General features: G+C 46.1%; 2 protein-coding genes across 2 annotated transcripts in view; one reads left to right on the forward strand and one right to left on the reverse strand.

Moving 5' to 3' along the window:
• Positions 1-1,285: 1,285 nt before the first annotated feature.
• On the forward strand, positions 1,286-4,233 carry ISL2 (ISL LIM homeobox 2). Its single transcript, XM_061347268.1, has 6 exons — positions 1,286-1,425; positions 2,387-2,576; positions 2,791-3,056; positions 3,154-3,437; positions 3,529-3,699; positions 3,816-4,233. The coding sequence occupies exons 1-6, from the start codon at positions 1,368-1,370 to the stop codon at positions 3,930-3,932; spliced, it is 1,086 nt and encodes a 361-aa protein (XP_061203252.1). The 5' UTR covers positions 1,286-1,367; the 3' UTR covers positions 3,933-4,233.
• A 2,003-nt stretch (positions 4,234-6,236) lies between these two features.
• The window catches only part of SCAPER (S-phase cyclin A associated protein in the ER), a 147,067-nt gene continuing 129,741 nt past the window's right edge, over positions 6,237-23,562 (reverse strand). The window contains exons 30-32 of the mRNA XM_061347689.1: positions 11,000-11,191; positions 8,293-8,344; positions 6,237-6,678 (exon numbers count right to left, since the gene is read on the reverse strand). Of these exons, the coding sequence (XP_061203673.1) occupies positions 6,584-6,678; positions 8,293-8,344; positions 11,000-11,191 (339 nt within the window). The 3' untranslated portion in view covers positions 6,237-6,583. The remainder of the gene's footprint in view (positions 6,679-8,292; positions 8,345-10,999; positions 11,192-23,562) is intronic.

The following is a 23,562-nucleotide window of genomic DNA, read 5'->3' on the forward strand; positions in this document are numbered from 1 at the left end:
CTTCTCCGAGCAAAATGAGCACAGTCTGCCCTTTCTGAACCAAAATTTAAAGTAATCATGTCCTTCCTAAGCCATACAGGTTGGCCTATACCTATCAAATTCTGTGAGTAAAATTCCAAAGATAAATTGTGTGGAGAAGGAGGGGCAGGACCAAAGCCTCAGGACAGCAGCAGTCTCAATTCCAGCACTTACAAGCTTTCCTGGACCTTTTGAGCTACTCGTGCTGCTACGCTGTGAAGTCTGTGGGAATTTAAAACCGAGCCAAAGGCCACTTAAGTGGTCTCCCTATTTTTCTGCTAATGCACAGGAAGCCCATAGAGACTGGGGGTAAAGAGGGAGGAAAAATGAATAGAAGGGTTAAAAAAACAATGGGAAAGGTTCAGCTGTAGAAGAAACATGGGATCAGGTGCACGAAAATGCGGTAAAATACTATTTTTCCCCGTAACTTCAACTCATCACGCAGCTGTTGCCCGGAACGGCCGCCCGACAATGCCGGCGGTCCCGTTCGCGTCGTCGGAGCGGCCCTCCGCACACGTCCCCCCAGCAGGGAATCGCTCCGCGGGCGCGCAGCTTTGAGCGGGCGGCCGCTACAGAGTTCCCGTCCCGTCTGCCGTGGGGGTGCGCCTCCATGCAAAGCGGGGCACTGTCCCGCCGTGCCCGGCCGCGGGCACCTGCTAGCGGCACGTTGAAAAGCGGGAGTAAGGGACAACGAAATAGAAGACGAAAGAGATGGGGGAAGAACAGAACAAGGGAAATAAAAGAAGGAGAAAATGAAAGGCTAATTAAAAGCCAAGGAAAAGAATAGGGAAGACAGGAAGAAGGAAAGCTGAAATGAATCTCCACCGCCTCGGGCTGCCGGCGCCGCCTTCCCTCCGCGCACAGGACCGGTGCGCGCGGCGCTGGGTGCAATGCCAGGTGGCTGGGGGGTCCCGCCGGCGGCCGGGCTGGTGCCGCGGCTGCCCGGGACGCGGGGCGCTGAGGAGCGCACCCACCGCTCCCGTGGAGGAGCTGCTTCTGCGGCGCGCAGAACTACCCGCCCCGTCCGAGCCGGCGTCGGGCCACGCCAGGCCGGGATCCCGCGGGGCGGCGTGGGGAGTCCGCGCCGCTCCGCGCGCCACCGCGCGCCCATTGTTCACCACGGCCAATCCGCGGGCGCCCTACCAGAGGCCGCCAATCGCCTCTGGGGGCCGCGCGGTGAGGTCAGCTCCACCACCCCCCCCCGCGGCCGGTGCGCGCTGACATCACGGCGCGGCCCGGCGGGGCGGGCCCGGGGGGGCGGGCGCGGCCCCCGCCCCGCGCGGCGCGGGTAGTGGTGGAGCGGCGGCGCCGCATCCCGCATCGCTGCCGGTGCGCAGGGGGCCGCCCGCATGGTGGACATCCTCCTCCCGCGGCCGCTCCCGGGCGCCATGGGAGAGCCCTCCAAAAGTAAGTGCGCGCCGCGCAAGGCAACGCGGTTCTGGGGCGGGCGGGCGCGGCTGAGCGGTCGCGGAGCGCTGCGGGACTGAGTGCCGCGCCGCCGCTGCCGTCGGGCAGACCTGCGGCCGTCGTGCCGCCCCGGACCCGCGGGCGCCGTGACAGAGCCGGGAAGGGCTGCGGCACCGCGTCGGGTGAGGGCAGCTGGCGGCTTGGCCCGTGGCATATCTGGTGCTTCTGTTCTCGTTCGTGCCCCGCGCGCCCCGGCCACGCTGGCTTCGCTGCTTACCGAATGCCTGTCCCTTCTGCTGTCTGCGCTACTGATCTCGGGTCTTACTGCTGCTCCCGTCTTTCTCTCCTTCGCTCCGCTTTTTCTTTCTTTCCTTCCCTGTTTCCCGGCCTGCATAACCGTTTGGCTCTTTTTCTCTTTCCGTGTTTCGGTTTGTCTTTTTCGTTTTTAAATTTCTCTTTCCGTTTTTGTTTATTTCTTGTTCTTTCGATTCTTCTGGGTTTGTTTTATTTCTAGGTTTAATTCCTTTGATTTCTTGTCTCTTATTGTTTTCATTTGTCCATGTTCCCATTTTAACTGTCTCTTTCTGGGTTTTGGGCTGGTTTTATTTCTCTTTCCATCATTCTGTTTTCATTTCTTTTCCTCTCTTTCTTCCAGTTTTTCCTCAGCTTTTGTTTTAATGACTCTGCTTTTATTTCCTTTTCTGAAATTCTACTTTTATGTCTCTTTCTGCATTTATTTCCATCGATCAAGTTTCTTCTTTTTTCGGCTCTATTTTTTCTGTTTCGTTTCCTGTGGCCTGTCTTTCTCTCCATGTTTCTTTTTTTCTCCCTATTTGGAAAAAAAAAAAGAAAAAAGAAAGAAAAGTCAAAAATAAAACCAAAAAAGTGTCTTTCCCTAATTCCTGGCGCTTCTGCTTTCACTCATTGCTGCCCCTGACTGTGCCCCGCTCGCTCCCGGCAGGGCGGCCGGGGCTGGCCCTGTGCGCGGGCTGCGGGGGCCGCATCCAGGACCCCTTCCTGCTGCGGGTGTCGCCGGACCTGGAGTGGCACGTCGCCTGCCTCAAATGCGCCGAGTGCGGGCAGCCCCTGGATGAGACCTGCACATGCTTCCTGCGCGACGGCAAGGCCTACTGCAAGCGGGATTACAGCAGGTGACCCCGAATGTGCCGATGCTCGTTATAGATATATATGTGTGTATATATATAAAAATCGAACCCAAACTTGAAAAAGCACAAAACCCCCTTAAGACCCTGAATTTCCCCCAAACGAAAACGTGATTCTTGGCCACTGCCCGTCCCCGCCGTGCCTCCCGGAGCTGCCCGACAGTGCGGCCGCGGTCCCTGACAGTGCCTCGCGTCCCCGTAGGCTCTTCGGCATCAAGTGTGCCCAGTGCCGGGCGGCCTTCAGCAGCAGCGACCTGGTGATGCGCGCCCGCGACCACGTCTACCACCTGGAGTGCTTCCGCTGCGCAGCCTGCGGCCGACAGCTCCTGCCCGGCGACCAGTTCTGCCTGCGGGAGCGCGACCTGCTCTGCCGCGCCGACCACGGGCCGCCCCCCGACGGCGCCGCCGCCTGCGGGCCGCGCAGCCCCGCGCTGCCGCCAGCCGCCGCCGCCGCCGCACACCTCGCAGGTACTGACGAGAGGGAGGGACAGGATGATAGGGGACAGGAGGGCTGCGGCGGGCGGGCGGCGATGCTGACGGTGTGTTCCCTCCCTGCCCGCCGCAGAGCCGGTGCCCGGGCGGCCGCCTGTCCCGCGGCCGCCGGCGCACAAGGCGACGGAGAAGACCACCCGCGTGCGAACGGTGCTGAACGAGAAGCAGCTGCACACGCTGCGGACCTGCTACGCCGCCAACCCGCGCCCCGACGCCCTGATGAAGGAGCAGCTAGTGGAGATGACAGGGCTCAGCCCCCGCGTCATCCGGGTCTGGTTCCAGAACAAGCGCTGCAAGGACAAGAAGAAGTCCATCCTCATGAAGCAGCTCCAGCAGCAGCAGCACAGCGACAAGACGGTGAGAGCCTGCCCGCCCCACCGGGGAGGGATGTTGGGAGGGTTGCCCCGGGCGCTGGCGGCAGCCGCGCTGAGGCCCCGTGTGCCCCTAGAGCCTGCAGGGCCTCACCGGGACACCGCTGGTGGCCGGCAGCCCCATCCGCCACGAGAGCGCCGTGCAGGGCAGCGCCGTGGAGGTCCAGACCTACCAGCCGCCCTGGAAGGCGCTCAGCGAGTTTGCCCTGCAGAGCGACCTGGAGCAACCCGCCGCTTTCCAGCAGCTGGTGAGCCGCAACGCACCGCACCGCGGTGCACCGCGGGGGGCAGGCGGGAGAGCTGCGGGATGGGGAGGGGGCGCGGTGGGGCCCGCGCCGCGCTCTCACCACCGCTGCTCCCTCAGGTCTCCTTCTCAGAGTCTGGCTCCTTGGGCACCTCCTCCGGCAGCGACGTGACCTCGCTGTCCTCCCAGCTCCCCGACACCCCCAACAGCATGGTGCCCAGCCCGGCCGAGACGTGAGGCGGCCCGGCCGCCCGCCGCCGCGGGACTTCCGCATGCCTGCGCTCCCTGCATGAGACACCCGGCCCCGGGCCGCTCCCAGAGCGTCGGACAAACGCCTTTGTTTTTTAATTATTCTTATTTAAAAACAAACAAAAAATGTGTTACTGACGGCCAAAAAAGCACCGGGATCCTCGCTGCCTTCACCAGACCGGAGAGAGAGCCCCTGCCCTCATTATTTCGTTATTTTGTTCTTTTGGGTTTTTTTTTTTCCCTGCGGATTTCGATGTTTCTTTTCCCCAAAGAAACACGGATTTCCCCGCTGGAGCCCGGCACGGTGACAGGCTACCTCGCCCGCCGCTTGCGCCGAGGACGGCTTTTCATCCCTTTTTTGGAAGGGAAAAGGAAAAAGAGAAACACAAAACGGGGGAGAGACTTCCCCGGCGTCCGCGCCTTCCCGCGGCCGCGGAGCCGGCCTGGCCCTCCCCTCCGCGGAGCCGCTCCGTCCAGCCTCATCTCACGCCGATGCCTCTCCCGGGCCGCGGCGCCCGGCCCCGCACGGTCGCTGGAAAGACGGGACACGGAAACGAGACTTTTAAACGGGGAAACCAATACTAATGTTAAATTATCAATGGACGGAGGACGGATTGTTTGAGCCTTTAACGAACAAAAGTAAGTTATTGTTATTTATTGTCAGAGTCAGCGGTTGAATAGTGGGATTAAATATTTTGGACTTAATAAAAAAAGAGAAAGAAAGAAAGAAAGAAAGGGGAAGGATTGAAACGAATAAAAAGGCGCGGAAGAACGGTGAAGGGGCTCCCCTTGCGCTGAGCCGCGCCGCCGGCCAGGTCGGGGAGCAGAGCGGGGCGCAGAGCGAAGCGTGTCACAAGATGGGGCGCGGAGCAGAGCGGGGTGCATATCGGGGTGCCAGTTAGGACGGGTGGAGCCCTGGCTTTGCCTGCACGGCCTCACCGCACAGCTCTAATCGGCTTTCCCTCCCGGGGCCGCTTATTTATAGCCGGGGAGGCGGAGCGCAGGTTTCTCTTTCGGAGCGGCCCCCCGGACTCGACCGGGTCGTGTCCGCACCTGCCGCAGTGCGGGGCAGCCTCGCATCCTCACCGGGGGCGGCGGGACTCGGCTGTGGGCACTTCCCCGGGCGGTGGCGGCGAGCCGAGCAGTCCCCTCTCGTGTATTCATCCCCCCGTCTAGACTCAGGCGGCGGCTCCTTATCTGCCTTTGGCATCACCTGGGAGCGCGGCGGGGGCCGCCCCGGCTCCCGCTACCTCCCCGTTACCCCGGCGGGAATGTGCTCAGGGCCGGGTCCCGGCTAGACCGCAGGCCCGGGCAGCCTTAAACCACGACGAACAGCCCTCACGACCCCATCACAGGGCAATCGGTCCCCCAGCCTCGGGGAGGCGGCGGGGGAAAGCTGGGCCCCCTCCGAGCACCCCGGGACGCAAGGCACCGAGGAGGGGACGGCTCCACCACCACCGAGGGGCTGAGGATGTGCGGGAGTCGGGCCCCCGGCCGAGCCGACCCATAGCTGCCGTCGGGGGTCACGCAGCAGCCCGGCTGCCGGGGACGTGCCAGCGAGAGTGGCGCAGAGGCCGCCGCAGTCGGGGGCGCCTCTGCTGCCGCCCGGGGTGCGGCCCCCGGCCCGAGGCAAGTGGGAAACGGGTCTCCCGCCCCCCCAACACCTCAGCGGGGCCCCGCAGTTACCTGCGTCCGACCGGGTCAGGTTTCGGCTCTCCGCGCTCTCCCCGGCCTGGTCTGAAGCAAGCAGTGTCCGTCATCCGGGAGCGGGGCCGCCCAGGCCGTAAAACCGGCCCCGCGGAGGCGGCCGGGGGACCCGAGCTCTTGCCTCAGGCAGGCGCGGTGGCCCCGCCGGGCGGCTCGGGTTTGCCGCCGCCGGCTCAGGTGCGGATCGGGCCGGATCTGGCCCGGCCCGCGAAAACGGGGACGGTTCCTGCCCCCGCGGCCGTGAGCAGCCCGCGATCGGGGCGGCCCTCGGCGGGCGCCCGCACTGAGGGACCCCGGGGCGTCTCGCGCCCCCTCAGGAGCCGAGCCGAGCCGCGCGCGCGGGAAACGCGGCTGGAGGAGGCACGCGCCGGGAACGGGCGGTGTTCAGGTCGAACCGAAACGTTAGAAACGCGTGGGGGGCAGGGGGCTCGCCCACATCCCCGCACACTTAAACGCGAGCTCTCCTCAGAGCCAGCTCTGACAAACGCTGCAGGCGTCTGATCAGTGGGAACACATCCCAGCATCCCTGTAAGCCTCGCGTGTGGCAGCTCCAGCACACCGACATCCGTACCGCGGAAGGCACAGTACAGGCAGAATAAGTTACTTTATTACAAGATACAGAGAACGTTATTTTTCTTCCATTGGCAATCTTACTTCAGCAGCTCCGCTGTGCAGGTACCACCACATCACAGGGTAGAAGCTACCCAAATCATCACATCGCAGACGTGAACGAAATAAACTCAAATTATCAAAATTACAAAACAGAACTCAAAAGTATCTACAGTACTTATGATATAAATAGTGCAAATTATGTATCTACAGCACAAGTATTCAGAGTATCAAAACCGTTTTGGAATAGCCTTGTAAAGAAGGGAGTCAGGAGGAACGGGGCAGCATGATGACGTTAGGGACTGTAAACCCAAATACAACACTTATTTCTTCAAGAAGAACTGCCGAGCTTCTTCCCAGGACTGCCGCGGGAATCTGTTGGACAGCTCAAGATAATCTTGAGAAGTGAAAAATTTCTCTGTTGAAGATAGAACATAAAATTACCAAGTTATTCCCTCTTTCAGATCAGATGGCAAGAAACCAAGAATAACGAGCTCGCAGACAATTCCAGATACTCTAGGTCATTTACTCCTCTCTCCCTACCAAAAACTTCCCATATCATGCGATGAAGCTTTTGTGGAGCTTTGGACATTGAGGTTTAGCTTTAAAAATGGGGGTTCTGATGAGCAAAGGCTGAGATCTTTAAGGTTTTGGACAAGGCTCTCTGCTTTACGCATGGCAACATTATATACATCTTTACGCACTTCATATTCTCGGATCCCCCGGGTACCAGCTCAGCCTCACTCAAGTCTGGACACCTTCAGTGGTGCTGTCTCTGCCTAGCAGCTTCTCTCTCCACAAAGGGCTGCGGGGACTTTTGCCCCCTGATTCCCCCAAAGCTCCCAGCACAATTACACAGGCAGCTTTCACCCCTATGAGTACTGCTGGCGATGTGAACAGGACTAGCAATGCGTGCAGGGGTTCGTGGGGTTCGACCCTTCATGGCACTGAGATTTGCTTTTTCTATTCCCAGCAGTGTTACTGCTTCCATTTGTTTTTCTGGGGGACACCAGCGTTCACATTCCAAGTGATAAAATGGATAAAACCAATCCTGCTTATATTACCAGTAAGTTAGCTTTTTTGCAACAGGGGAATATTTAGGAATCACACTCGCTTGTCACCACATAGTCATCTTTGTTTAAAAGGTCATCCAGTTTGAACAGTGAAAATAAAAGCAGTTTTCCACTTGGATTTTGGATGGGATTTTTTGAGCAGATTCTCATGCAAACACAATCCTGGAAAGTTTGTGCTGCTGACACTGCACAAGGCTGCTTCAGACTAAGAGGACAGTAAAAAAACTCCACAAAGTTAACTTTGTGTTTTGTAATTTATTTTTAAGCACAATGCTAACGCTTTAGACCTAGAACTGCTCATCTTCTGCCAAATGTACACCAAAATGGTGACGGATTTCTGCTCGCTATTAAGGGGAAACGACTGAGGGAGGCATTTCATGCAGAATATGGGCGACTCAAGACCAGATTCCCATCAAGGCCCTTGAATTTCAGACGTGTTTAACAAGCAATAGCCATCTTAGCTGGGAGGCTTTCAGACGTTTAACCGAAAGAGGTTAACTGTGTTTTATACAATATTTACAATGGGGGGGGGGAGAAATCACAACTCTTCTGCAAACTGACAAACTTTACAGAATTAACTACAGGGTGGTATTTGAGTGAGTTCTGGCCCCCGGGTGTGTTGGCAATGGCTGCGTGGCTTCTGCAACCTAAAACTTCTGAAGGTAGCCTTTGTGACTGCTAATTAAGTATGTGCACGTACGGTATCACATTTTAAGACATTTTAATAGTCTGAATGCCTGATAGGACGAGGCAGCAGACTGGAAAACATGTATGCTTAAATCAGAGCACAAGTTGGGGAGCCTCTCCCCAAATTGTAAAACCATGTTGCAATTTATTCTATCTAAATTACTCTATGTCTTCATGACGCAGATTCAGAAATTTTCCATCACAGTAAAATATAATTATCTACACATTTTGTTACCCAGTTGCTACCCTTTTCTATTTGCTTGGAGACGTACCCCTCTGCTGAGATAACTGATTATCCGTTTGGTTCGAACTCTGTGCAAAATCCTATGAGGGAAAGAAAAAAAAGAACAAACTGGCATCAGATTTTCAGATCTTACACCCGAGGAATTCAAACAGCATTTTTAAGCCTTCACGGTCACTCAAAACTACTAAGACTCGGTGAAATCTGTAAATTACCAAACTTTGGCTTGTATGCTACATTTCCCAACAGAATACTGCCAGCTCTTCAATTCTGTCATATACAGTGGGGTTTTATACACTTATTTATACCTTTTTTCAACATCCCCCACCCCCCAAAAAAGCCAAAAAACAACCCCCATTTTAATACACAACAAAAAAACCGCAAGGTTTTAGTATCTCTTTAAGAAATAGTTATTATCATGACCTTTAATTTAAGAGAACACACTTACTACAGATACGTTTCTTTAAATCAAAAGGTGGTTTAGATTTATGCTCCTAACTCCAAATACACTCTTGGGAAATTCTTGCATTATCCCAATTTCACCGGCTATGGTTCCCAGTGTCCCTGGAGTCCTGATCTCCAGAGAGTAAGTGATGTTCTTCCACAGAGGTGATTAACTCTGGCCAATGCTGTACCCAGCTGTGGAACCAGTTAATCTCTGCCCAGCGCACCGTGCGATCCCTGCTGCTGTCGGAGGGGAAGCTGCATCGTCTGGAGTCAGCAAGGACACTGACTTCACTCAGAACATCGTAGGATTGTGCAAGCCAGCTGCCCCGGTACGGGGAGGGCTTCTAGGATCCTATCTATTGTTCAAGTATTCACTGAGCAGACAGTATTATTTGACACAAGAGACAGAGTTTAGCAAACCCTGGATACTCCTAGATGTTTTTTAATTATTTCAGCACAACTAGAAACAGAAGTAAGAAATGGGACGATGCAGACTTCAGATGATGGAAATAAATCTGCTGGTAGGGAGGTACAACGTGCATTGTTGTAAAATTCAGCAATCATTTTCCTTTGATTTACGCTGCACACATTTAACACACTGTATTTAAGTGTTATATTCGTACACACCACCAAACTTTTCCGTAAACGGGACTTCTTTTTGCATTCCCTGGCACAGGAAGAATCTCATTTTCTAGTCACGGGGAAACATTTTACCGTCTTTCCCAAACCTTCCACTGAAGCAAATGAGAGATTTGCTCAACAAACAGCAGCGAGTTGAAATAGAAGTACAGAGGCAAGTTTCTTCCATGTCTGCGGGGATTTGAGCATTCCCTGCTTCCTTTCAGAATCGCTCTCTGCGCGTGTGCACATGCAAGATTTGGCATTAGATTTTAAAATGGGTAAAATACTGAAGTACTGGTGAGGTCAGCAAAGACACTTTACAGCACACGAGGATCTTCCCTATTTTAATATAACACCTTTCTTTAAAGCCTGCAAGAATAGTATGTGGATTTGGCATCTGAGATATACCTCTAATTGGAAATCAAATTAATAACGTTGATCCTTGTAAATATACCTAACACTCTGCTGTAGCTACTGGGGATTTAAATGCCATTCTCTTCCTTATAGCACAGAAATCAAGGCAAATAACCTTAATCATTCTACAGAGAACACTCTCCTCCACTCTCATGTTTTTTGCCTGAAAAAATCCAAGCTAAACTTGCTGCATTTACTCGAAATGCTTAAATTAACCTTTTTCTACTACAACTAGTACACTGAAATCTGCAGTTTCACTTTAAGAAAGTCACAGATGAATTACAGCTTCGTATTTAACCAAAAGTCATTACTAAATGGCAAATTCTTTAGATACCAACTTCCAAACTTTTTTTAAACTGCTATGTAATTATTTTAATATTAAAAGGATAAAAAGTAGCTGCACTCAGAAGTTTGATGTTACACAAAGACTTCTAGTAAACATTTACTTCTTGTGCCTTCTGTCCCAAATCTGTGTAGCCTGCCCTTGGACTAGCTGAAGAGCACTAGGAAAAAGAGTTTGACTAATATTTCTGGATCAACAACAGCAACTTTCAGGTGACTGATGCAGAGTTACTAGACTCCTAAAAGCATATTACTTTTTAATAGTAGACTGTTTATGAAAACTGCATTTATTTATTGGAAACAGTCAATAAAATGTAAGGAAAACATGAGGCACACATAAAAACTGATGCATAAAGCACAGCATATAAACTGAGACAAAGAGAACAAAAATGCTGTAAAGTCTTACTCAAAGTAGTATTCGTCATGACCTCGGTGCCTTACTGTCAAAAGTAAAGACTGCAAGATTGGACTGGTAACATATGTTCTGTGTATTTTCTGCATAAAATATATACACTTCTGTTCAGTTCTCTCTGTAAATCTATTGTACATGGTATACAACTGTACATTTGTATGTAAACACATTAATATAGTGATTGCAGATACGCTGTATGTGCAGCAGGTTTAAAAAGTAAGTATTTTAACAACTGTCTTGCAATAGCAGGACCCACACCGAACTTTCCCAGCACATAGCACGGGATGTTGAGAACCTGGACTACTCGGTAACCTTTTAGTGTTACAAGATGCCTCAAGTGCAGGCATAATGTGCGGTTTGAAGTGCTGCAGAGAATCTCAGAAGTACTTCAATGCTGTTTACTTGTTTTACTTAAGCCAAATGATTTCCACACACAGAGCAAAGATGAGAAAACCTCTTGCAGTGACCCCGCACACCGCTGTTATGTGGCTGTAATAGCTACCTGAATGAATGTGGCGAGTAAAATGCAACTCATCTCCTGCTCCAGGATGATCTTGTTCTGAGGGTTATTATAACACGCAGCTATTAGTGAAGGGAAGAGCACTTTGATTAAACGAGGATCGCTGAAATACTGGAAAGGCAACTGGCATAGTTTTTGCAGCACCGTGGGGTGACGGCCAGACTGTACAATGATCTGAAAACACAAACAGCACAAAATTTAGGCACGTGATCAATCTGCTTTTCTCTTCCTGTTACCCCCCAAGGGTGCTGAAGTCACACAAAAAAAAATGAGCACGGCTGAGAAGTAAATACTAAAATAAAAGTTTATAACATTTAGTCTAAATAACTGCTGTTGTAGTGTGCATGTGTTACTTTTACTGCAGCGGAAGATAAAGAATATATGGCTGTGCAACTTCTTTTTCCCATATCACCCAGACAGTAAAAGAGAAGGGGATTAATCTGTAGATTACAATAAAATAGATAATACCTTCACTCAAAAGACAAAGAACGATAGCAAAGAGACTACTGTGAGTTAGAGTTACGAAACAACAATCCCCAACCCCGGCCATTTAAAAGCACAGTAAGCGTGTCTTTAAGGGGTAAAAAAAAACCAAAACCAGTCCAGAAAGAGATCACCAGGACTGTAAAAACCCTCCTGAAGCTCGATCATCCTTCACTAGTGTGCTCGCTGGCAATTAAAGAGGACTCTGTTTCATGGTAGATGTCTGCCCTGCATTCTCAGGCACCAGAAAGAAAAGGTGATTGTAAGCTGCACAGCAAGGAGTTTCAGTAAGTAGAGACTCAGAAAGATCCTCCCATCTGTATTTCTTATCTCAGTTTCTATCAGTGCCATTGACTCTAAAAGGAGAATTGTTTAGATAAATGGGACTGTTGTCATGAAGCAGGCTAAGTTTACAACTGTGTACATCTGAAGAAATAAGGCAATGCTATTACTTGTCTCCTGCAAAGGAACCTTTCCAATTTACTTGATATTCTTATAAAGTCTTTGTGATAAACTAAAAAATGCCAAAATCGGATCAGTTCCAAGTAACCTTGATTAGACAATTATAATATGAAAGAGTTGCTTGACCCAAAGATGGCTTTTCGGCATAGGAGGAAGCTCCTATAAGGTCAGAACACTGTAAAACTTCGGGTCACGACTGTAAATTGTACTTGGAAAAACACAATTTTACAGGTACACACCCAGACACGACTGCATTCAAATTAAAACCAGAAGGACAGAAAGAAGCAGTTGAGACCACAGGAACATAAATTACAGGGATTTACAAGTTTTCAAAGCACTTTTAACAATACTTTCAGAGCACACACTCAGTTGATAATGCAGTTCAGTTTAAAAACGACATCAACAAAGTCATAGTTAGCTTCCCCCCCCCCGACTCCCCAGTCAAAAAGACATTGAAAACCTTTAAAATACTGGTAGAAATGTCTTAATGCCATTAAATACAGGAGGAATTTTTAAAAGACAGCCAAAACAGTGAAAATCCAGCACACATTTGGGCAGTGTTCTGAACAAAACATCACAGATGCATTTGGGTGATTCCAAACTTAGCTACGGGACATCCTGTAAGCAAGAGCTGCCTTTTGAGTTTGTGATTACGGACTCGATTTTAAAATTACTGAACTGAATTTGTAAATGATCACAGCGTATTTATAAATCTGTGTTTTTCGAAGGTAAATTCCATAATAAGGAAAGTTCTTAAAATCAGTTGTAACTGTACTAAAATAACTACAACTGGTACTTCTGATCCGGGAGAGAACAAGAGGATTCTCAGTTTCTTTTTAATGGCCACTGCTCATTTGAGAAACAGAGAGAGGAAAAGAATTTTTGGGACTTTTTCATTTCATGCTTCACTTCCTTTACCTGTTCTAAAAGCTTCATGGAAAATCAGTGAACCCTTTCCAAACAAACAGTGCAGACACCCAAATGGCTTCCACAGAATTATCACTGCATTCTCTTTTGCTTTTCAGCATTTTTACTACTATGATATTACCAACATTACAGCTAGGAAGATACAGACAATGACCGCTGGTTGTTTTAATCGGGTATTTATCATATGTGGAAACAATTTAATGATTTCAGCTCACTGTACTAATGCAGCCACTAAACCTGATACACTCTATAATGTACTCTGGAAAATAAATAAAGAAAACAATCATGAGTCACCCCTTACTGGAAAAAAGCCCCAAACAAATAAACCTCAAGCAGAGCACACATCCCTTGTTTCACTGTCAACCGGAGGAGAAAGTGAAGTCCGGCACTTGATTTAGCAGATGAACAACGAAGAAAACAAATGAAAACCTTGCATATGACTTCTTTACAGTGGACAAAGACCTCTCTTTACTTGTTTTATTTTTAAACAGTCCTTTGGCATAATGATCCCACGGAGTTCTGCAGGCCTGGAATATTCATCTTACGTAAATGCTCTAATATGAGATACAAGCTCCTCACTGAAATCCAGTGCAGAAAGCTTGCTCCTCCTCCTGCCACATACTGGAATCCAGACACGTTTACCTAGAATTAGCTTTTCTTGTTGCTCCCTCTCTAGTCTGGAAGTCAGATATGCCTGTCAAATGTAACAAGATCCTAATTAAATCATCACATTTCTGTACAGACCAGCATTTAAACTGGGCTTTAACTTCAGATACGTGCCTAGGTTCCATTAATATCTGCTTGTGGTTTTCTTTTGCTGAATTGAGACCTATCAAGTTGGTACAAGCCTTGGGTTTTTTTACTTATTTATTTATTTCTTAATTATTTATCCAGAGCAGGCAACCCACATTAATATTTTCTATATTACATATAAGATTTTGCTTCCTCTGAAGACCCAAACTATGCACACAGGTAAGAGACACGGCAAATACGTTTTCTGAAATGCTATTTCATGCTCAATGATAGCCTTTGTGCTACCAGCCCAACTTCAGACCCTGACACCTTTCAGAGGTCAAGCCCCTCTTACAGAGCATGGGGATGCAATTCCGGGTTAGCACATGAGAAAGCACCGGCCAATGGCACCATCTGCTCTCAGTGTAAGAGCCTGCTGAACATGAGAGGCCACAGTACTTTAAATTCCTCTCTGCTCTGAGCTGAAGCAAGCTCTGAACTGCGTAAGCCGATGGTTAGCAAGGCTGCACAGTATCTGCCACTCTAATACCCAATTTTAACAGTCACCTTGAACAGAGTTTTCCCTCCCTGGTCTCTGTCTGAACTTTGAGCTTCCCTGTACCACACATGCTGTGCCTGCTGAACCCACACTAGCTGACTGTCCAGCACGATGACTAATGGGATGACCTGTGGGTACTTTTTACTGAGCAACAGTTTGGAGGTTGCCTATCAGTTATCTTCTGTCACTCCCACCAGTTTATAGCCTTCTGCAGGTCCCACTAATTTGCTTTATCTCCAATTGCCAGAGGGTCAGACACTCTCTTCTGCCCTACCAGGCAATCCATGCTCCCGGGTGACTCTTTGGAAAGTGCACTCTGCACTCCCTGGTGCAATAATCATCCTGCTCCACTGTACTGGTATTTCTGTAGTTTGTCACTTAGGAAAGGGTGATTCATTATTTCTGAAGTCTCTAGATGGAATCCATTTCCCCCGTCAAGTCTACCTGGGCCAGTATTCGCTATGCAGTACACTGCTTGGCCGTTTGCTGCAATTCTTCTAGCTGTGAAAGTCTGAGCAGTATAAAAGTCAGTCTTTCAAAACAGACTATAGTGACAAAAGCCAGCAACATGCCACACAGCACTTGAGCAATAAAAAAGGACAATCAATCAAAAAAATTAAAAAGCTCCTTGTAGTATGGAACAGTAATAAAGTTGTGAGGGGAAGTCATCATTTTGCTGGGAGATAAGGCTTCCCCTCCCAGTTAGGTAGAGTGTCTGGCTACAGACCTGAAGTGACTGCTGGGAGGATATTCCATCCTGGATTCTGCAGTTCTTCATTGTATTCCCACCAGGACAGCTCCAGCAGTCTTCTCCTGGCACTGCCTCCTGGCCCCATCCAAATGAAATCTTCCCAGGACTGAAGGTCTTTGCTAGGGAACTAATGTGGAGCCAAATAACCTGGGTATGGTTTTTCTCTGGGTAGCAAAGGGAATGTTGCAGCTCACTTCACTTAACTTTTCTGTGTAGCTCCAAGGGCCCCAGAAATGCTTTCTGATGATCCTGCAGACTGAGAATCACAGAAGTGCAACTCCCTCCCTTGCTTGCAAGGGCAGGACACAGGGGCAACCTTCACATGAGAGTCAGCAAGGGGAAGTAAATGTAATTCTATTTACTACTGCATATATACATATTGGTCTTTTACGTGATTTTTCTCTGTATTACTTTTATCATGAATGAAAACTACAATTACTTTTAAATGCGTATGTATGAATTTTTATCAAAGCAGGATAATAAAATCTTTGTTACTAATAGGATCCAGGTCTTTTCAATGATACAGCAATGGTAACAAAAGGAAAATCTTACCAAGTCCATGGTTAATTCTACAGGAAAATTAAACTAAGAATCCCCTAGTCATTGAAACTATATCTTCATGATCAGGTAACCGAGTTTGTAACCATCTTGTAATTAATAAACAGGATTTTTCATTGAGTACACTAAAATGTCAGCCAGGAAGTTGAAGCATGACTATTATGTCACTGAGCAAACATTAGCCAAATTGCAGTGAATTGATAAATCATATATTCCAATCATTCCTACATTCATGCCCCAATTAGATATGTAATGTAGATGCATGCTACTAAGTTTTCAAGAACTAGCAGCTCAATCAAACTGCCTTGTGAAGTAACCATGGAGTAGCACTTTTGAGGATGTTGTAGTTACACATTTTCCATATGTAAAGTATTTTGAACCCAAGAAACTAACTGAATTTAAAACGTTGACTGCAACTTTCCAGAGATTTAAAGATTATAATCACAGCTGGTTTTCAAGGCTTCTATGCATTCATGTTCAATATTGACAGATATTTCATTAGAAGCAACAAAAAAGAATCCCAAACCCCAAAAAAGTTCAGTGTCAGACCAGGAACTTTTTCACTCCTTGTGCACTACATAAGGTTAGACCAGATTACTGCGGAGTGGGAGTGCTGATTTTCAGAGCAATATTTAGTCTAGTTCTAGTGATGGATTTAGGTTTTCTTGTTTCACTTGGACATTTGCAGATGCCTCTCGGAAGGCATCATTCATGTCAGTTATTTCTGTCTCAATATACCACAAAAACACTGGAATTATCTTTCCAAGAGGCTGCTTAATTTTCTAGGCAGGAAGAACAGAAAGCCAGCAGCAAGCTTTCTGTCTATGCAAAGGCAAAAAAGAAAACTGAAAAATAAGTATTCAACTAATTCAGAAAGCCAGGTCCTCAGAGAACTAAAACTGTACTGGACCAGTGAATCATAATATTATGAACCAATTATCAACACTTACTGAAAATTATCCATACACTTAAAAAGCTACAAGACATTCACCACATGTCTAAACTGTCAGGAACATTTACCATGCTATTCATTCCCTCAAAGGTTGCTCCCCCCTCAATAATTAAAAAGATCTCCTCCCAGTATTCCAGGTTAAAAATTAGTTGGTTTAAGCTTGGGAAGAAGCTGTTCTCCTCCAAACAGCTAAGATAGTGGTCAGGTTTCAAGTCCAAGCCCAAAACAAGGTATGCTTTGAACTGGCCAAAGCAGCTTCCCTGGCTATCAAAGGAAGCCACTAAACAAGATGGAGCATCTGCTGTCAGACACTTGCCATGTCCATTCTGGCATGGCACAAGGTTACCAACAGTAGCCCCTTGTTCCAAGGCCCTTTAAGCCCAGGGCTGGAGGACAGAGCTGGTGCTGGCCCCTGGAGATCTACAGGTTACAGGAGAGCCTTCAGCTCCACCTAACTAAGGAACATGGACCTGTACTTCCATCATTTTGTTTCATTTTTGGGAGCCTTGCTGAAGAGTTTTCACAAACATACCTGGAAAACATCGTTTAAGTGTTACCAAAGAGAAACGCTGTGCCTGGCTACTCTTCAAAGCAGATCCTGTAACTTGAGTTCTCATTTTCATGTTGCTGTGCTGCCCCATGATTTCTTTTATCACAGATTTCCCATTACCATTTAGGGCAATGATTTTGCAAAAGCTTATATTTTGTTAAGCTGACAGTTCCCTGAAGTCCCCAGTAACACTTTTGACCACAGAGGTGTACAGGTGTGCTTCCCACACCACAAAGAACAGAAAAGCTCACTGCAGCCTGCACACTCTCACACATCCCTCCCAGTAGCCACTTGCCAGCCTTCCAGAAATCAACTATATAAAAACATTAGAAGGTTTAAAAAAACAGTGTCTGTAGAAGTTACATTGGTTGTGTGATTTGCTTATTATTTCTATTCCTTTTGCTGTATCTCACATATATACCTTATGTCACAGTTTATGCTGTTAAAATATGCAATATAAAAATGCAGAAACTTTGAGAGCAAATGCATTGCTGGTATTAATTGCACTGCTAGGGCACAGCCACCACAAACTAGACCTGTAAGGGTAGGGGGATGTCCAACCAAGAAGGCAGACAAGATGTATAGCAACTCTCAGCTGCCATGCACATTTGCTGCCAGGTCTCCACCACAGCAGAGGGATGCCTGCTTGGCAACACTACAGTAGGGAGATACTGTGACCTACAGGTGCTTTCTGTAGCCTATTGCTGCCAGGTCTCCACCGCAGCAGAGGGATGCTTGCTTGGCAACACTACAGTAGGGAGATACTGTGACCTACAGGTGCTTTCTGTAGCCTACCAGCTTCTTTCATTCACAAAAGAAAGGAAAAATTGCTTCTTACTGCTTTAAGAGAGCAGAGAAAGGAGAGAGATTGCTAAGGAGAGAACTGAAATCTGTAGCCACAGAAATCCCAAACATCAAGACTTGAACAAACCTCACAAGTCATTTAAGTGCACCACTCTTGCGTGACTAACTCTGCATGACAATGTTGTGTTCTTAGTGCTCCACAGTCACGCTGGCATTTCTTAGTGATTTTGACCAAAGTTGTAGCTCTTTTCTCCAATGAAAAGTGGGACAACATTATGCTAACATGGATACAGAAAAATGGAGTTCAATCATAACTTTGTAAAGATTAAAACCTCCTGCAGTGAAACCTTCGCCAGCTCTTGGAGAAAAAAAACCTGCTAATGAAATGGTGTAGTCATGAGGTGCTTAGAAGCAAATACAGTGATTATCACTGTCAACTGAATTAACTTTCTAGAAAAACATCCTTAACTGAATTTCCTTTCATTTTTATGAAATTAAGCTGATGTATTTCATGTTCAGATGCAATTTTCTTAGAACAACTCAGACTAAAAAGCTAATGGTTCTTTAAGGGGCACTCCTTGCCTTTTCTACTATCTCGTCTGACCTACAGTTCCAAACTTGACCATGACCATTATAAACATTTGGGTCTTAACGTTGTACTGTTGGTATGGAAGCTATTAATGTTTCTTTTTTATTTATTTATCATTTATATAAATGTCAATTCTAATTTGTACACACAACTAGCAACTTTACTGAACAGGAACTGTGCATCTAATCTCTGCAACTACAGTGTTCCATCAAACAGTTAAATCCTCCTGTTTGATGTCAGGTTATTTATAACTTCGTAAAAGAAGTAAGTCTTTCTATTAGTAGTGCAGAGTTTCTCTTCAAAGTTAGATCTGCATTGTTTCTTTGCTTCTATATAAACAGATCTCATACTGCTAGTATTCAATCAGCAGAATATGTCACCACTCAGGCTCTTCTTCTGTTTTAAGGTCAAGCTCTTTTCTTTCCAGTTTGCAAACTCCACTATTGGCAAGGCTCTGAGCAAGAAATGTTCTAAATTCCTCCTAATATTTATCCACAATCAGAGCACCATTTCCATGAAAAAGAAAAGCTCCAGAATGCTTCATTGAAGCTTAAAAATAAGAATATTGTCTATTTAAAAAATTCGTGTTTTTTTTTTCCTTAACATCACATAGAAGCCTTCAGAAAGGAGATAACAGAGTTCAGAAATAACATCAGTCTTTCTATAAACAACACTATATTAGAGCTGGCTGTATGGTTTAGGCACACAGATTCAGAGGTGCTCTGTTATCAGAGCAGTTTTTGTGTGATCATCCTGAACCATTTGAACATTTTGGATAAGACAACGGAAAATGCAAGCATAGTGATGCAGGAAAGATGTAAAACTGTTTCTCAAAAGTGCTGCTAGTGGGAAATCCAGATAAAGAAGTTCTTTATACAAAGCTCTTGGGAGAAAAAATGTCCCCCAAAATGAGCATTAACATGTCACCTTAATTATAAGATAACAAATGAAGTACATAGAGATTCAATTCAACAATAAGTAAATAATATTAAACAGATACTGTAAAAGTTAAGCACCATTACAATGTGGTGAAAGGAGAATGGAAACTATTCCAACATGCAATGAGGCTATTTGTGAATTTAACACATGCCCAGGGTACAGGATAAAACAGTAATCTAATGCCTGAACTAGAAAAGGTATTAAGGAAAAGTCTGACTTTAGAAATGACAGCATTTTAGCATTTAACATGCTAACATAAAAATCAATGTTTAAACATCAACTTGCTCTCATGCTGAATGCTCATAATTTACTTAAGCACCTTGTTACATTGGAGGGTATCACTGCTTTCTAGAAAATGGTAAACTTCATATTCTCCAAAATAACATCACAGGAGATTTCCATCTGCAAGTGTTGGCCTAATATTTCATAACCAGATGAGAATATTAAACATCCAATGTATTGAGAAATACACATATTCTGTAAGCTCAAATAAACCCCCTATCCTGCCATGTCTCAAATCCTCAGGTATTACACTGAAATTATTAGAATTAGCCCTCATAGCCCTGCACTATATTCAAAGAATCATCTTCATACTTGGGTGAATCTTCACCTTTGATGATGCAGCACTTGTGACGTTCAGCTGCTGCTCTGGGCATGATTCTTTACTCATTTACACAGATGAAACTCAATTGATCTGAATGAAGAACTCTTGACTTAAAGGCTGGAGAACAAACAGGAACAGTCAACAGAAGTCCCAACAGACTATCGGCAGAGGTTTCTGCCATCAGCCTTGAAAACACAGTTTGTTTGGGTCAAAATCCCCAGAAGGTGTGAATAATTAAAATATTACACTCTAAACCATATAAAAAGCATTCTCTCTCTTCAAAAGCAAGCATTTTCTGTCACTCTCCAAAATCCTACTTGCAACTGAGCTAATACAGCCTGAGATTATTTTTTATCACTAGTACATTTTGTCTTCTGGCTTCCACAAGAAACATACAGGGTTTGTGAAAATATCTGATCATCTACTAAAACAGACTGTGAAACACTGAGCCACTGGACATGTTAACAGAGCTGGCTGAGGAAGAGCGTCAGAGAGCAGGGACATGTACTTTCTGCCACAAAAAATGTGCTATAACCTACCCACTACTAACGGGAGAAGAAAGACAAACAGGACTTTCTATAGTACTTACTTTACAAGATTTAACGCACTTTATGTTTCAGTATCACTTCAATCAAGCATTACTTGAGCTGAACATGATAAAATGGGTCTGGAGACTTTTCTGGGCCTCTCGCAGGCTCCCACCCTCAGAGCAGCATCCAAAGTGCTTGAAAACAACTGTCAACTGCCCAAGCCCAAAGCTGTGAACACAGAGCAGGCTGGTGTCCTCTCTGCATGGGGCCAGTGATGCTGGGGACAGTCACTGTGGGTCCGCAGAGCCTTGGAAAACTTACATTTTATGGGAGAAGTAGAGGGAGTTCCCTCACACAAGAGGCGAGCCAGACAATAGCTCCCAAGGCTGGAATAAATATTTGCAGGCTTCAGACTTTGTTTTAAATTTCTGTGTGAAGTTTGCCATGAAAAGGAGAGACCCAGAGACCAGCTGCTGGGTGGGAAGGAGCAGAACGAGGGCAGGCACTGGGCAAGCTTCTGTGTCCATCTCCGCCAGCGGAGCTCCACCAGCCAAACCCATAATGTTCCAGGCCCAGGTCTTAGCTGAGAAGAAACTGCTTATTAAGCAGGATTATGCCAAACGCTGTGGTGTTTTTTTCGATGTGGACAAAGGTCCATTGGGGATTAAGCTGAGACCTCCAAACTCTTTTTATTCCTGACCCAGGAATAAGATTAGAACGTTGCTTGCTGAAGGCAGCACTAGCCAGTCGCTCTCCCTTCATCCCTAACCTTTAGTTACAGATTGTATTTTAAGGTTGTTCAAAGTGTTGGCTTTTTATGACACTGGGAGCTAAGTTTATTCTTTTCTGTTTACAGTTTAACACCGAGACAGTAAGATAAATGTAAGTGCATTCATTTCTTATATCACTTCCTGTACGCTCTCTCTTCCCCTCCTACAGGATTCATCCGCCCATCGTGAGCTGAAACTGAATACCCTTGACTTCAAGTCACATCTTTGCCCATATTCCACACACCCTCTCCAAAAAAGAAAAGATAAAAAAAAAAAAGATTATGTGATGCATTATGGAACATTAGAAATACAGTAAGATGGGATGTGGCAAACATGCAGCCCCACATGCTTCTGTCATATTTCATTTGCTTTGTCATAGATCATTCTTAAAAACAGACACATTTCTTCTCTAAGCTCAAATAACAACAAAGGTGTCTGACAAATTACCTAAGAGCCATCCCCACTTTTCACCAATGGCCACTGGTTGACTTAAGTGAATTTATGTGGTCTGACTATAGAAGGCTGATAGAGAAAAAGCACACGTTACAGGTCTGCTTTAATTTACTCCGTTTGAACTTGGTGAGTTTAATCCTTGGGGGATTTGTTTTGTTCACAGTCTTAAGTGCTCCTAAATGGCAGTCGAGACTGCAAGTTCATATGAATCACTCACTTGCCGAAATCAGCTATTCCACAGAATTTACCAGGCATATTTTTTGTTCAAACCTATAAAGCTTTAAAAGGTTGTGGGTTTTTTGGTTTGTTTTCTTTTTTGAAAGGTTTAAAGCACTAAAGCCACAACCTCAAGATGAAATCCATGCTCCTAAAAACCTCTCCTCTGCAAAGGAATGAGCAAAATCAGAATTAAGTAATTTCAGATACTCTTCACTTATGTGGACATTAGCTATACGGTAACTACCAGTTCCTGCATCTTTATTCCTCTATTTGCAAAAACTCCACCTACCAGATCAGAATCCAGGCACTCCACAGCCACAAAAGTAACAGAAATAATGAAAGTTTAATGATGGCCTCTAGTAAACAACCCACATGGAAACTCCACATAATATTTTTATAACCATTCCTCCAAGTGTTGCTGTCAACTTCTGATTTTCACCATTTTTTCCCTATCAAAAGTATTTTTCTGTCTTCACGCGAACACTAGAGGCAACTGGGCATGTACTGAAACTCAACAGGCACCAAGAGTCTCAAAAGCACAAAGTAATTTCCCCCCCAAAGGTAACTTTTAATACAAGATTGCTTTGTGAGTGTCCCTTACAACCTAGCAGTACTTGTAACCACAGCTAGGATGTATGTCATGTATATATGTATGTATGTGATAAGACGCTGTGGGTTCAACTGTACTGCTGTGACAGAACTGCCACATGAAGAAAATCCTAAGAAGTAAGAAAATAAAACTAATCAAATTATTTAACAAAAAAGGGAAATGGCAAGCTCAGGATGAAGCCATTCTTAAGGACAATCTACCAAGTTCCCTTTGTGCTGGGAACAAGTCATGAACGTCATGATCCTTTCAGAACTGTGCCTCTCATAGCACAGGTTAATTTCTTTGAACGTTATGATCTTGGGGTGTGATGCTTTGTATTTTTAAGACAGGAGAAATTCCTCTCCCAAAATATCTTGTATTCTTACTGTTCTTTATGCCTTTAACTGGAGCGAGCTGGTGTGCTGGAAATGTGTTTTGTGATACATTATCCACATCTATATAGCGAATGTTTCTATTAAATCGTAGAATCATAGAATAGTTATGGTTGTGCTTCTATTTTCACCATATGGATTATTAAATATTAACATTTCAATTATTTATAACTTCACAATAAGAACATACCATTCCTATGGACACAAGGGTTTAGGGATAAAAGGTTCAGAGTGACAGAGAAGTAAGTTAGACATGCAACTGGAAGACAAACTTTTGGGATTAAATCCCTTCTTCAAGGACACACTTTGTGCATCCAAAGTTTTCCAATTGCACTGACGAGTCTAAGAGAAGTTTTTTACTTCAATCTACAAACCCTCCCTTTATAACTCAACTTTTAAAAGCTGCACACACTTTTACCTAGTTCTGATACAGATTTTGTTTTGCAATCTAGTAATAATATGGTTTAGTTCAACAATTTCAAAGGATACAGTTCCTTACCCTACAAATCCCCAGAGTTAGGGAGGTTCTTCTAAAGCCCTCGAAACTTGGTATGTGTCAAAGACTGAGAGAACAAAAGCTATTTTCATTTAAATAAATGCACAACAATATACATGAACAATGCAACTTCTTTTGGAGCCTGTCTGACAAGATCCTGAGCCTGAGGAGCTAATTTGTGATGAC

Source organism: Neopsephotus bourkii, unplaced genomic scaffold, assembly GCF_033783945.1.
Source record: "Neopsephotus bourkii isolate Nb327-2 ecotype Australia unplaced genomic scaffold, CSIRO-AGI_Nbou_v1 NB_318, whole genome shotgun sequence".
NCBI lineage: Eukaryota > Metazoa > Chordata > Aves > Psittaciformes > Psittacidae > Neopsephotus > Neopsephotus bourkii.